General features: G+C 47.0%; 1 protein-coding gene across 8 annotated transcripts in view; it reads right to left on the bottom strand.

The window, feature by feature from the left end:
• The window catches only part of LOC124000085 (RNA binding protein fox-1 homolog 3-like), a 458,756-nt gene that overhangs the window by 108,806 nt on the left and 334,950 nt on the right, over nucleotides 1-15,000 (bottom strand). Inside the window, exon 1 of one of the 8 annotated variants that reach the window (XM_046306202.1) lies at nucleotides 14,428-14,902. The exons of the other annotated variants lie outside the window; for them this stretch is intronic. Within the exon in view, the coding sequence (XP_046162158.1) occupies nucleotides 14,428-14,553 (126 nt within the window). The 5' untranslated portion in view covers nucleotides 14,554-14,902. Of the gene's footprint in view, nucleotides 1-14,427; nucleotides 14,903-15,000 lie in introns of those variants that run through there. 8 annotated transcript variants of the gene reach the window in all.

Raw genomic sequence — 15,000 nt, 5'->3', positions numbered from 1 at the left:
GGAGATCCCCAGATTAGGATTGATCAGACTGGGGTATGTGGGCCATCCGCCTGGGAACACTGCCTGCGGCTCCGTCCGAGAACATATCGGACCTCAAGCGGATCAGAGCCGCTCCTCCCATCCTCTCTCTGTTCCCATGGAAGTGAGATTGCCAATGTCAGGGAGCCCCACTCCCTCCCCCGTCCTCCTGTCTCCCCCCAGCCTCTCACTACCACCACCACCACCACCACCACCACTACCACCACCACCTCCACATCAGAAATGTGACTGGCCTCAAACTGCTGACTTGCTCACAGTCCATTGAGTTTCCTCTCCTTATCAAATTACAGCCACCTCAATAACCCACTCGCTGCAGCATGCCGGAAGAAATAAGGTTTCTCCACCGCCCGCCCGCCCCTGGCACTGCTCTCCTTCTCCTTCTCCCGCTTTCTTTCTTTCTTTCGCATAAAAAAATAAAGAAAACGCAGACAGGGTTGGGGGGGAAGGTGCGTGTGTAGATTTGAGTGTGTGTGTGTGTGTGTGTGTGTGTGTGTGTGTGTGTGTGTGTGTGTGTGTGTGTGTGTGTGTGTGTGTGTGTGTGTGTGTGTGTGTGTGTGTGTGTGTGTGTGTGTGTGTGTGTGTGTGTGTGTGTGTGTGTGTGTGTGTTTGATGGCCCGTCGGCTGCACATTGCTGATTTGCAGACATGGGCCATTGTCCAGATGGTGGGCGCCTGCCTTCTAGGGGACGTTTTTACTTCCACCCCGACGACTGCTCAGTCACGGCAGCCTGCTGAGACCCCAGCATCCCCCTCGCCTAGCGCATAGCGCCCAGGGGCCAGTGTTGTCTGTCCTGGGTCACTGCCCCCTCTGTGCCACCAGTACCCAAACACCCCATACTAGACTGTACCTCTCTCCCTCCCAGTGTAGAGCCTCTCCCTGCCTTCTCCCTACAACAACAAGACATCACCTGGTATTTACAGTTCCTCCCATGTGATGAGAGCTTTGGGAGACCGTCGGAACGGACCATGCAAGGTCATCCGTCTCACTCTGGCTCGTTGTGCAGCGCAGAGTTGCAGTTATTACAAAGTCACAATGAAAAGACTCATCCTTTGGTCAGCTGTCTAACAGTCTGATGGATGTCATTTAACCTTCAATTGCAGCTGCTTCCGGCTTTAGACACCAGTAAATACACCACAGAGGAAAGTTGAAAATAAATTCCCATCATGCCCCAACTCCCATTTTCTCTTCTCTCTCCATGCCGGTGACACGTCACCTTCTAGGAGTTAAATGATTTATTTTTAACCTCAACAGCAATCATGTTTGCTTCTAATTGGCCCAGATGTATGTATGCAAATGAGGGTTGGGGCTACATTTACAGGAACCCGGTGCAGGGTCCCCTCTTCCTCGAATATGAATTAACATCAATATTTATCTTACTCCTATTATGTAATTTCCTCCACATTCACATGCTAATTGTTGCAATTAGCATTAAATAAGAGCCCCAGTTCAGAGGGAATAACCTGCTGGTGAGCACTTACACTGACGCAGTGAGTAGTCACCTGCGCTCACACACACACAGACACACAGAGAGGGGGAGAGGGGGAACGAGAGGAGTGGGGGAACGAGAGGAGAGGGGGAATGCGAGGAGAGGGGGAACGAGAGGAGAGGGGGAATGAGAGGAGAGGCGGAATGAGAGGAGAGGCGGGAGAGAGATCGAGCAAAAAGAGAAAGAGCAACAAAGAGTGATTTCTTTCTCCAGATAAAACTCTTAGAAGATTCAGATTGTACAGTTTACAGCTTCTGTTTGAGGGGCTCTCCGGTAAACAAAATCAAAAAGACAGGTACAGATAAAAAATAAACGTTGGACGTAAATCATTTGATGAACGCGCAAACAATGGCGTGTGCCGCGTGGAACATGAAAGCTTAACCGAGTGCCAGTGCCAGTTACCAGAGAGGCTGGCTTCGACATGCTCTTCCTTCCCCAAGTTTATTGGAGATGACGTGTGTGTGTCAGTGACAGTGAATGTCCATGTTGAGGGGGAGTAGATTAGATCAAGTCCCCTGTGAAACAGCATTGTCTGCTTCCATTGAGCATACTGTCTCGTTAAAGAAACAGGTATGTCTGGCCAATAAGCAGGTGTGCTGACATCAGAGGTGTGTTGGGAATACCGGAGCTGATTGTAAAAACCTATAGATTATTCTTCAAACACAAACCCTATTTGACTGACTTACAGGTATCACTGGGTATCCGTGGGTAAAGTCTTCCATGAAGATCAAGTGAGTGATGACTGCAATCTTCAGGTCCACTGGTTCTACATACAGTACCAGGCTTGGTGCTCAGTCCCCTATGGGATGTTCTGTCTTTGTGTGAACAGAATGGTAGTGGGAGCGAGAGTGTGAAGATGTGATTGAAGATGGAGCAGACCTCACTGGTTCCAGCCACTACTTCGCCAGCCCAAACAGGAGGCCAAAGCTTACCCAATAAAGGAGAGGAGCTCATTGGTTCCAGCCACTACTTCTCCAGCCCAAACAAGAGGCCAAAGCTTACCCAATAAAGGAGAGGAGCTCACTGGTTCCAGCCACTACTTCTCCAGCCCAAACAAGAGGCCAAAGCTTACCCAATAAAGGAGAGGAGCTCACTGGTTCCAGCCACTACTTCTCCAGCCCAAACAAGAGGCCAAAGCTTACCCAATAAAAAGGCTCACTGGTTCCAGCCACTACTTCTCCAGCCCAAACAAGAGGCCAAAGCAATAAAGGAGAGGAGCTCACTGGTTCCAGCCACTGCCAAAGTTAAAGGAGAGGAGCTCACTGGTTCCAGCCACTACTTCTCCAGCCCAAACAAGAGGCCAAAGCTTACCCAATAAAGGAGAGGAGCTCACTGGTTCCAGCCACTACTTCTCCAGCCCAAACAAGAGGCCAAAGCTTACCCAATAAAGGAGAGGAGCTCACTGGTTCCAGCCACTACTTCTCCAGCCCAAACAAGAGGCCAAAGCTTACCCAATAAAGGAGAGGAGCTCACTGGTTCCAGCCACTACTTCTCCAGCCCAAACAAGAGGCCAAAGCTTACCCAATAAAGGAGAGGAGCTCACTGGTTCCAGCCACTACTTCTCCAGCCCAAACAAGAGGCCAAAGCTTACCCAATAAAGGAGAGGAGCTCACTGGTTCCAGCCACTACTTCTCCAGCCCAAACAAGAGGCCAGCTCACTGGTTCCAGCCACTACTTCTCCAGCCCAAACAAGAGGCCAAAGCTTACCCAATAAAGGAGAGGAGCTCACTGGTTCCAGCCACTACTTTCCAGCCCAAACAAGACTACTAAAGGAGAGGAGCTCACTGGTTCCAGCCCAAACAAAAGAGGCCAAAGCTTACCCAATAAAGGAGAGGAGCTCACTGGTTCCAGCCACTACTTCTCCAGCCCAAACAAGAGGCCAAAGCTTACCCAATAAAGGAGAGGAGCTCACTGGTTCCAGCCACTACTTCTCCAGCCCAAACAAGAGGCCAAAGCTTACCCAATAAAGGAGAGGAGCTCACTGGTTCCAGCCACTACTTCTCCAGCCCAAACAAGAGGCCAAAGCTTACCCAATAAAGGAGAGGAGCTCACTGGTTCCAGCCACTACTTCTCCAGCCCAAACAAGAGGCCAAAGCTTACCCAATAAAGGAGAGGAGCTCACTGGTTCCAGCCACTACTTCTCCAGCCCAAACAAGAGGCCAAAGCTTACCCAATAAAGGAGAGGAGCTCACTACTTTAACTGAGTTGGGAAGTGCCACAACCCTGGAAACCCACTCAAACTCTCCTCATCGAATCACCCCACAATTTAGGGAAGTGAATTCAAGACCTTCATTGGAAAATGAAAACAGAGCGCTGGTGAATATAGCGTGTTCAAAACAACAGGGATAATTAAATAAATGAAAAAGTGAATAAATCATGTTTTCCCTATTCTACCACTCCTGGGCAATATCAATGTGTTTGAAATGCGAAGCTGCAATTTGCCAGCCAACATCACACAGTGAGTGTAGAATAATACATGTGAAACATCGACCAACATAACAGCAGCGGCCCTCAGCTAACTTACTCTATACTGTAACTTAGATTGTCTTTTTCCCTATATCGTGGTGGGCATAGCTCTCTGAGGGAAAAGCCCCTTCACACAAATCACACAGAAATATACATCTAAAATCCTGCAGCCTTTGATCTGCCTTCATACAGTATAATCAGAGGAGCCCATGACCTTTGCTGATACAGTAGTACAATACTTCACTACAACAAGGCCTTATGGGGGTTTCGTAGTACAGTTTCACACACAGCAGTGCATCAGCTTGATATAATGTAGTTTCCATCTCTTCATCTCTGCCTAATGGTACTGCCTGGACCCCCCAATAAAGAGCTTGAAACTTAATCTAGCACCAGTGGGAAAAAATGTATCGCAAAATCATCAGAAGCATTGTTTACAGACCAAAGGAACGTGAAAATAAATTCTCAAATGAGTGTTGCTGGTGCAGCTGTCTATAAATCCAGCAGAAGCTGGGCTGCTGTCTTAAAGTGGATGGAGGGAGCTAGGCTCTGAAGTGGAAGAGCAGGTGGAGATGGATACGGTGGCACACTGGCTGTCTTACGCACAGAAACCTCCCTCGTAAAGTATGTTGAGGAATGGAGAATTTATGAGGCACAGATATCTCACTGCCGGCCTATCATTTCCATGACACTGTCACCGTAATTCTCTCCAAAACTGGCCAAACCCATAGATAAAAATGGCCATCGCAGTCAGAGACGAAAGAGAGAGGAAAAAGGAGAAAAAGGAAGAGAGGAGAGAGTGAGAGAGAGAGGTTAGGGCTTGCCTTACCTATCTGAAGCACCTACTCTCTGACAGGTTGGAAATTACAGAAAGACACACAAGCTCCATAAACAAGCGGAGAGTTGTGAATACTAGAAAATGTCCTGTCTATTTTGCTTACAGTCAAGGAATGTGAGGAATTTTGGTCAATTGGAAGATGAGGCAAATTGCTGTTTGTACGGCATAAGAATTCTCCATCTATCCCCCACTACCAGCAACTCCTCGGCTTCACAATGTCTTTTACCTTTGTGTGTGTGTGTGTGTGTGTGTGTGTGTGTGTGTGTGTGTGTGTGTGTGTGTGTGTGTGTGTGTGTGTGTGTGTGTGTGTGTGTGTGTGTGTGTGTGTGTGTGTGTGTGTGTGTGTGTGTGTGTGTGTGTGTGTGTGTGTGTGTGTGTGTGTGTGTGTGTGTGTGTTACAGAGGAGATTTGGGGTGTTTTTAGAGCCCTATCATAGAGTAGGTGGAGTACACTAGAGTGTATTAGAAAGGGCAGTGCTGCCCTGCGAGATTGGATTCTCACCCATGAAATGTAAGCACACAGAAAACTCTCTGCAGCAACAACCTCCAATTTACGCAGCAATTTTCCACTCGCTCTCGACAGAGCTAAATCACATTTGTCTCCCTCACATTGATACCACTCTGCCCTAAAATTTCATTCACATTCAGTTAATTAGCACTTCCTCTCCAAGCACCAGAAAGAGCAATCATTGGAAAAAATGAGCAGAGTAATTTATTACAGTTTATTACAGTTCATTGAGGGAGCCAGAATGCCAAGGATATCAGACTGATTACTCACGTTAGCACTGATAGTGGTCTGCCTGACAAAACAAAGTTATTTACAATACAAAAACAGTTGGCTTGGTAAATTAGGCCTTTCTCCGCATGACAATATCTCCTCTGACTGCGCTGCTTCAACGTTTTCTTGGTGAAAGTGGTGTCTTTCAGCCTTTACGACCCTCTTTGAAAACATTAATTACTACTCATTACTTGCTATTGCTAAATGCTAACAATGTGGAGTTACAATTCTGATTCATTAAATTAGAAGCAAAGGTCTGAACAGTGGTGAGAAATTGAAAATATCTGCTTGTTCAGAGAGAGTGACTCCATAGTAGCTCATCTCTCCCAACATGAATAGCAGAAAGTGTAGAGTAGCCGTGAGGGAGATGACAGCTGGTACTGACCCCACCTCCAACAGTCCCCCTGGAGACATGCAGCACATGATCACTCCTATATTCTCCCAAGGACATGCTGTACTAATATGGGACTCAGACTCTCTCACTCACACACTGATTTACATTCATCTGAATCGCATATGAACACACACATGGGTGCATTTATCCATGCATAAATGCATGCGCAAAAAAACCTATAGAGCATATGCACGTAGGCCTATACACACACACACACACACACACACACACACACACACACACACACACACACACACACACACACACACACACACACACACACACACACACACACACACACACACACACACACACACACACACACACACACACACACACATACACACGCACACACGGCACGTGGAGGCAGTAATTTGTAAGTTCCATTTTTTAAGGCACCACAGCAGTGGTCCTGTGGGACCTAATAAAACCTCCTAAGCACATGGGGAGGAACCCCGAGGCGATGCTCTTTCCCACACAGCTCACCTTGATAGATGATTGGAGAGAAACACAGAGGCGTGCTCCACTAACAAACTGCTGCAAGACAAAACAACCAGATTTAGGCTCTCAACGAAATGGAGACAGACAGGGTAGGAGGCCACTGATTTGGGGGAAATTACACAATCTTCTTCACACCTCTTGAGGTGATTATCCAACTAGTGGTGAGTAATGAACCTCATTCCTGTTCAGTTGCCCGCCAGGAAAGAAGAAGAGTGTGAGCGTTTGTTTTGTCTATTCAACACATAGGAGGAAGGTGTATAACGGCCCACTTGTTGTTCTAATAACCATCTGACGGTGATTTGTTCGGTATGTGAGTGTTGACAGGAGAGGCAGAGATGTGATGAGAATTAAAGGTATTACTTCATATTAACTTTAGGCTTTAAAAAAATAACGTGGCGTAACTGACAATTCAGTCCCACCTCTGAAAAATAAAAAAAATGACAATAAAAGGGCTCATTTGATTTGAAGAAACAAAAGCAATTATAAATGTGCCTGCTAGAGGTCATCTATGTGGTATGTGCCGGGTGGCACACTCCTCCCCCTCACTTTCATTTCCAAATACCTTTGGACTTTTTCACAGAGAACTTAAAATCAATTTCAAGCCCCATTTATTTTTATACACCAGAACATGTTGAACCACAACAGTATAGTTCAAATATTGATGTTCTTTAGAGGATGACCCCTGGTGCCTTTTAATGGTAATATATACAGTTACCGGCTTCCAAATGAGAAGCTAGCCACGGCAATATTGCAAGTCGAGGCAGAAATAAATCTAAAAAAATCACTGAGAACTACTAAAAAGTGTCTCTGATATGATAAATGATTTCCTCAAGCAGCAGTCACACTGGTGCTGATAATGACCTTTTGAAAAACAAAATTTCAGTGTTTACCTAGAGAACTATTTTTCACGAGCCCCGTCTAACTGACAGAGGAAAAACAGCTTGGCCGGAAGGGAAGGAGCACGAGGAGGAACGGAGAAACCGGTAATAATGCTTTGCTGTTCACCACTGCCATTGAGCAGGGTGGTGATAAAAAGGTGGTGGCTTTAATAGCAGGTGATGGCTGTTTCACTTCTATGGTCACTCTGTTAACTCAGCACACAAGATATTATGTCTCATTTGTGAGGATCCAGCTGAGAGGAGGAGGCTTGAAGGACAGAATGAGAGTGACTCTACATTATAAACATAATAATCACAGCTGGCTAAGTTACCGCAGTAAAGAAATAATTGGAGTCAAGCTGCTCGGGCTGCTTAAGCATTTTACTGAGCCATTCAGAGAAACAGAAAACCTCAGGATAGATTATATTTCCGTAAAAACAGTCACCCATACCAACATAGTTCTAATGGATTTTCACAGTGGGGTTATCATCCTCCCTGTTTTATCCCTGTGTGTGTGTGTGTGTGTGTGTGTGTGTGTGTGTGTGTGTGTGTGTGTGTGTGTGTGTGTGTGTGTGTGTGTGTGTGTGTGTGTGTGTGTGTGTGTGTGTGTGTGTGTGTGTGTGTGTGTGTGTGTGTGTGTGTGTGTGTGTGTGTGTGTGTGTGTGTGTGTGTGTGTGTGTGTGTGTGTGTGTGTGTGTGTGTGTGTGTGTGTGTGTGTGTGTGTGTGTGTGTGTGTGTGTGTGTGTGTGTGTGTGTGTGTGTGTGTGTGTGTGTGTGTGTGTGTGTGTGTGTGTGTGTGTGTGTGTGTGTGTGTGTGTGAGGAGAGGGAGATAGAGAGAGCTCCCGCAGTGTAAAGACAAGGAGGCATTGTGTCGCGTCTCTCGTCTCGTTCCCCTCTCGCTGCCCCCTCAGCCTGCTCCGCTCGCGGTCTCTCTTTAGCTAAAGGAGTGCTCAAGCGGACGTAATGGTGGCGATTGCAAAACCAAGCGAATACTCTTGAGCTGTATTAAATCTCTGCATAGAGAATGAGGCCACTGAGATACAGGGTTGACAACACTCACGTTCACTTCCCTTTTGGATCACAGGCTGCTACTATAATAGTCCTATGATAATAGTTGTAAAATGCACATGGTGGCATGTATTGGTGTCGCTCCCAATAAAACATTAAAATACTGCATTATACTTTCTTTAAAAGAGGAGAAAAATGATTCCAGGATCTGGGATCAGTTTTCCTGAGACAGTAAATATTTGACATGAATAGTGATTAAATGAATTATATATTTTTTTTATTTCAACCTTTATTTAACCAGGTAGGCTAGTTTGCAACTGCGACCTGGCCAAGATAAAGCGTAGCAATTCGACACATACAACAACACAGAGTTACACATGGAGTAAACAAAACATACAGTCAATAATACAGTAGAACAAAAGAAAACAAAAAGTCTATATACAGTGAGTGCAAATGATGTGTCATGCTATAAAAAAATCTGGATGAATACTGGAGAGTGAAGATATCCACAACAGCACTTTGTTTTCATAAGCGCTGTGCATGCTAATCACATGACACTGTAGGCTATGCATATAGAAAGCTTGGTCAACTCCAGGCTAATGGGTACCATTAATGACTGGAGATGTTTAGCATTATCGGCTAAATGTAAATATAAATGTATTAATGCACTGCACCCCACTCTAATGTTAAGTACGCATTCTCCTGTGAAACATTGTGAATCAACACAAATCCCCCCCCCCCAAAGAGACAGAACCCTTAAACTCCCACAATACGGCTTCATGTGTAAATCTATTGAACTGTTTGTGACATTCTTCTTTGTGGAGGAAATGTAATTTGGTTCCATTTACAGCGGTCTAACAGAGTAAGTCGGTAGGTAGCCTTAAGAGAACTACTAGTCACAGGGAGGGAGTGTGGCGTGACTCGCATCCCCTCTGAAGAACTAGGCAGCCCCCACTCTGCTCAGCTCACACACCAAATGACATTTCAACATAAACGACTGAGCTGTGATTTACAATTCTCCTCCAGAGCGGCGAGGAAAAGTGAGAAAACATTTCAATCAGTCCCCTCCGCTTTTGTTCTGCTGTTATGAATTTGCTGTTTAAGGGACAAAACAGCTGAATGGCAGATAGAGAGAGAGAGAGAGAGAGAGAGAGAGAGAGAGAGAGAGAGAGAGAGAGAGAGAGAGAGAGAGAGAGAGAGAGAGAGAGAGAGAGAGAGAGAGAGAGAGAGAGAGAGAGAGAGCGAGCAAGAGAGAGAGAGAGAGAGAGAGAGAGAGAGAGAGAGAGAGAGAGAGAGAGAGAGAGAGAGAGAGAGAGAGAGAGAGAGAGAGAGAGAGAGAGAGAGAGAGAGAGAGAGAGAGAGAGAGAGAGAGAGAGAGAGAGAGAGAGAGAGAGAGAGAGAGAGGGCCTCCATAGAAATAATCTTAGGCAAAATACACAATGAAACTTATTCTCTGCCAATGAAATAGGGTTTGAAGTTTTTGAATCGAGTTTGATTGAATCAAAGTGAATTGCGTTGCATCAAATTGACCGCATTAAGGCGTCAAGCTCAGCTTTCTTGGTGACGAAATTAAATGATTTAAAATGCTATGAATGCATTTCGAATTTATGAAACAGAAGATGGAAATATAAAATAACTTGTCAATGGATATAAAAAAAGTTGAAAGGTGTCGTAAACAGTCCTTCCTTTCTCCAGGCCCTCTCGTATCTTCAAAGAATACCGGGTCCAGCTTTAACAGGAACCATTTAACCATAAAAGCCATGTACATTACATTACATTTACATTTAAGTCATTTAGCAGACGCTCTTATCACTGAGGGTCTCATTCAGCTTTGCGCAAAAAGAGACAACCATTCTCAGTTAACCTTTCCCCATGAGGTCAGTGGAGGGGGAGAAGCCATCCCTCCTGCCTCCTCCACACTCTCATTCCAAAGCCCAAAGAGGCTGTGGCTCATTTCTCAAACCCATCTCCCATGCACCCACACAGCCCATGTAGGAACAGAAATCTATTGGCCCCCAGTTTCAGACATCGTCTCCATTTACAGCTGTCAATAGTACAGCTTGGCCTACAATAATTATCCCCTAGAAAGGCCCTGTCTCTTCACTGCTAGAATTAGCCCTGTCCCTGGAGACCTGGAACCTGAATCTCCCATATACTGCCCCCCCCGGGCAAAACAGCCTCTCACTGGGGAGGCGGTGGAGGATGAAGGCCTGAACCGAGAGGGAGGGATACAGGGATGCAAAGATAGATAAAGTGGTGTATTCCCAGTTCTCTCCACATCCCTTCCTCCCCGGCCTCTGTCTTCCCTCCACTCCCGGCTGTGTAGAAGGGATCACAGTGTTGACGCAGGCAGGAGTCGGTTACACTGAGAGAAGAGAGATCAGTGGCCCGCTGCTGTGGAGGAGGACACAGACCTCCCCTGGGCTGCCTGCCTGGTACACCACTGACAGAGGAACAGGTGAAACCAGACGATCCCTGCCCATCTACACTCGCATGAAAGCTCCCTTTAAAGGTTGACTAACCATTTAAGATGCTATTCAAAAAACGGGTGAGGGAAAATGAATAACGCAAAACACCCACAGAAACAATCAATAGATATGACAATAAGGGTCAATATCAACACAGCAGAATGTAATGATACAAAATTACAATTACAAATCAAGGAAAGCAATTTGAGAAATGTGAGATCTCCAGATATGGTAGCAGGCTCAAACAGAGGGACATGTAAGACATGCCTTAAGAAACTCCCTCTTTTTAATTGAACTGCTTCCTACTTAGATAATATAGCTGCATTTACGACCACAGCCAGATGCCCACCCAAAGCCTGCTAAATAGACAATCCACGGGATACAAACTGAGGCCCAGCCACAACTAAATACTGTGGGTTTACGTATCCCACCCCAACATGTGTATCAGAAATATATTTCTACTTTCATATACAGCAGTGGAGTAAACACCCGTACTGTAATTCATCAGTGCTGTCAATATCAGACACCATAAGTCATGGAATATCCTACTGTTAAGTCCTGCTCGACGGAGGAAAAAGATAACATCATCTCCGCAGACAGACAGGCAGCTTTTCACATGTAGTAGAGAGTCCCAAAATACCCTCTGAGTTACAGCAGCGAGAGGTAGCATGATACTGCCATTTTGTAATCAGAATAGCCGCATTTCTCTCATTACACCACGGGGAGTCTCTTCTTGTGTAAATGAAAACAAACATTTAGCCAGGATTCATAAACACAACAACCCACTACAAAGAGCATCAAAGCCGCCTGCCGTGGTACAACAACACAGTGAAATTGCCACAACGTAAAACAGGAAAAAGTATTGGTTCAGTAATCTTTTATGTAATAAAACTCTGTACGCCTGTGATATCATACAGCATCATGTTCCAACATAATACCCAGAGCACTCAGTCATTTTAATGCGGTCTCCCCTTTTTTGAATTCAAACAAAGTGCTAGGGAAAAGGCTTTCACCTCAATCTATTCTCCTTATAGTCTCTGTGTGCCTCTTCCCTCACACAGGCGGCTGGTGCGTCTGGGCCGAGGTGCGGGGAGAAAGAGAGGTGCGTCTGGGCCGAGGTGCGGGGAGAAAGAGAGGTGCGTCTGGGTCGAGGTGCGGGGAGAAAGAGAGGTGCGTCTGGGCCGAGGTGCGGGGAGAAAGAGAGGTGCGTCTGGGCCGAGGTGCGGGGAGAAAGAGAGGTGCGTCTGGGCCGAGGTGCGGGGAGAAAGAGAGGTGCGTCTGGGCCGAGGTGCGGGGAGAAAGAGAGGTGCGTCTGGGTCGAGGTGCGGGGAGAAAGAGAGGTGCGTCTGGGCCGAGGTGCGGGGAGAAAGAGAGGTGCGTTCGGTGCCGAGGTGCGGGGAGAAAGAGAGGTGCGTCTGGGTCGAGGTGCGGGGAGAAAGAGAGGTGCGTCTGGGCCGAGGTGCGGGGAGAAAGAGAGGTGCGTCTGGGCCGAGGTGCGGGGAGAAAGAGAGGTGCGTCTGGGCCGAGGTGCGGGGAGAAAGAGAGGTGCGTCTGGGTCGAGGTGCGGGGAGAAAGAGAGGTGCGTCTGGGCCGAGGTGTGGGGAGAAAGAGAGGTGCGTCTGGGCCGAGGTGTGGGGAGAAAGAGAGGTGCGTCTGGGCCGAGGTGCGGGGAGAAAGAGAGGTGCGTCTGGGCCGAGGTGTGGGGAGAAAGAGAGGTGCGTCTGGGCCGAGGTGTGGGGAGAAAGAGAGGTGCGTCTGGGCCGAGGTGTGGGGAGAAAGAGAGGTGCGTCTGGGCCGAGGTGTGGGGAGAAAGAGAGGTGCGTCTGGGCCGAGGTGTGGGGAGAAAGAGAGGTGCGTCTGGGCCGAGGTGTGGGGAGAAAGAGAGGTGCGTCTGGGCCGAGGTGTGGGGAGAAAGAGAGGTGCAGAGGATGCAGTGACCCGCTACTGTCTGAAAAGGAGCGATGGCCACGATACAAAAGAGGGGTCAGCACAGAGAAAGGGGGAGAGGAGAGGGCTAGGGTCATTTCCCAAATAACACTACAGGAGTAGGATAGGTCCGGTGGGCCCCCATAACAAGGGAATGTGAATCATTGATTCATGTAAAATGCTTTGATATTTTGTGAAAACATCCTTTTTGAATTTTCTATGAATTCTGAGGTGTTCCTCCACTTAATAAGGACATGGATTGAACAGAGCAAAACATGTATTTGCCCCATATGTGACATACAATAAGTAATATATGATCTTTACTAGAGTCAGCCACAAATCATATGAATAGATACAGTACAGTAATCTTGTGTTTCAGAAAATAATGTTGTCTCTGTAGACCAGCCTCTCTATTTCCATAAGTCAGTGACATCAGAGGGAAAGTTGAAGAAATTCCCAATTGTCATACATATCACCCTCTGTTTCATACACAAATATAGACCCCAACCCCCATACACACACACGCACGCACGCACGCACGCACGCACGCACGCACGCACGCACGCACGCACGCACACACACACACACACACACACACACACACACACACACACACACACACACACACACACACACACATTCCTGAGGCCATGAATAAAATCAGTATTTCCTTGGGGAATCCTAGCCCTGGCTTCTCCACATGAAGTGTGTGCTAGCGGCACCTGGTCGTCCACATGCCTGTCCCCCTCTGATGGCCTAGCCGTCGGGGTGTGCCTGCGCTGGACAGATGGGTAGGAGGGGAGAGGGGCCATTACCCTGATGGGGAGCAGGATTTAAAAGGGGAAGCAGGAGGCTCCATCCTGCCAGCCTTACCATTATTTGCTTCAATCACTGCAGTAACACATTGTTTACTGCAACACATGCTAGTGGTAGTAAAAACACAATTGAACAGGCGACCCCCCCCCATCCCCCCGCTGAATTAAAATGTTTTGAATAATTCAAGAGATGCATATGGGCCCACTCTTAACAGTCACCTTGTTGGGTAGTTGTTTTCCTCTGCAGAGTGAATCTTAAGATTTCACAAAGCAAGAGGGACCAGTGACAAGGAATCAATTAAAACCAAAAATCGAAGCTTCATATAATTACTCAAACAAATATCAATGTAGATGATCATGACAGAAAAGTGAAAGAGTTGCTCAATGTCCCCCTCTCACAAAATGCACATAAGTGACTGAGTGTAATTTGTTTTACCTGAATTTCTCAGTGAAAAGTGTTGATACACAATGGAAAGTGACAGGACAGTATGACCATAGAATGAGCAGTAAAATATGCAGTGTTGCAATCACAGCAAAATGAGTCATGAAGCCGAGATCTAAACAAACATGTCGTAACCCAGTCCCACGTCACTAATTCATGAATTCCCTCGTTCAAAACTGTACGGGGTGGATTAGAGGAAAATAAAAGGAGGAAATAAAGGCTGAAAGGGGGGAAATAAAGGAGATGAACCCCCCCTGTCTGTGTTGGAAGGGTCAGGGTCGGGGTTGGGGAAGTACTCAGGGAAACACAATGATATCACGTGCTGACGGAGGAATGAAAGAGACGGAGCGAGAGAGAGAGGGAGGGAGAGGATGGAGATAGAGAGACTTACCTGGTGTAGGTAGAGGAAGGCAGGGGGACAGTGGAGGGAGTGAGGTAGCATCCCGGAGCCAGAGAGAAGCAGACAGCCTGAGTTGGCCATGGAGCTCAGCGTGTGGTAACGGGATGCTTTGCGCATTTAGCAGGAAGATCCTTCGCTCTCTTTCCTCGCTACTCTGTCTCTTGCTCTCTCTTGCTCGCTCTCTTGTTCCCACTCACTCTCTCTACTCTCTCTCTCCTTCTGGCACAGAGTACCACTCTCTTTTTTCTCTCTCCTGCCCTGGTCTTCCTTCTCTCTTGTTGTGGTCTTTTATTCCCTCCGGAAAATTTCTCTTTCTGCTTTTGTGTGTCTATTGCAGTAGGTAACCACGGTAGCCAGCCGCACACTGACAATGTGCATGTGCCACCTCTCTCTCTCTCTCTCTCTCTCGCTCTCCTTCCCTATCTCTCTCTCTCGCTCTCCTTCCCTATCTCTCTCTCTCGCTCTCCTTCCCTATCTCTCTCTCTCGCTCTCCTTCCCTATCTCTCTCTCTCGCTCTCCTTCCCTATCTCTCTCTCGCTCTCCTTCCCTATCTCTCTCTCTCGC

Source organism: Oncorhynchus gorbuscha, linkage group LG16 (genome assembly GCF_021184085.1).
Source record: "Oncorhynchus gorbuscha isolate QuinsamMale2020 ecotype Even-year linkage group LG16, OgorEven_v1.0, whole genome shotgun sequence".
Lineage (NCBI taxonomy): Eukaryota > Metazoa > Chordata > Actinopteri > Salmoniformes > Salmonidae > Oncorhynchus > Oncorhynchus gorbuscha.
The sequence above is the reverse complement of the archived record's forward strand: the minus strand, read 5'-3'. Positions and strand labels throughout refer to the sequence as shown.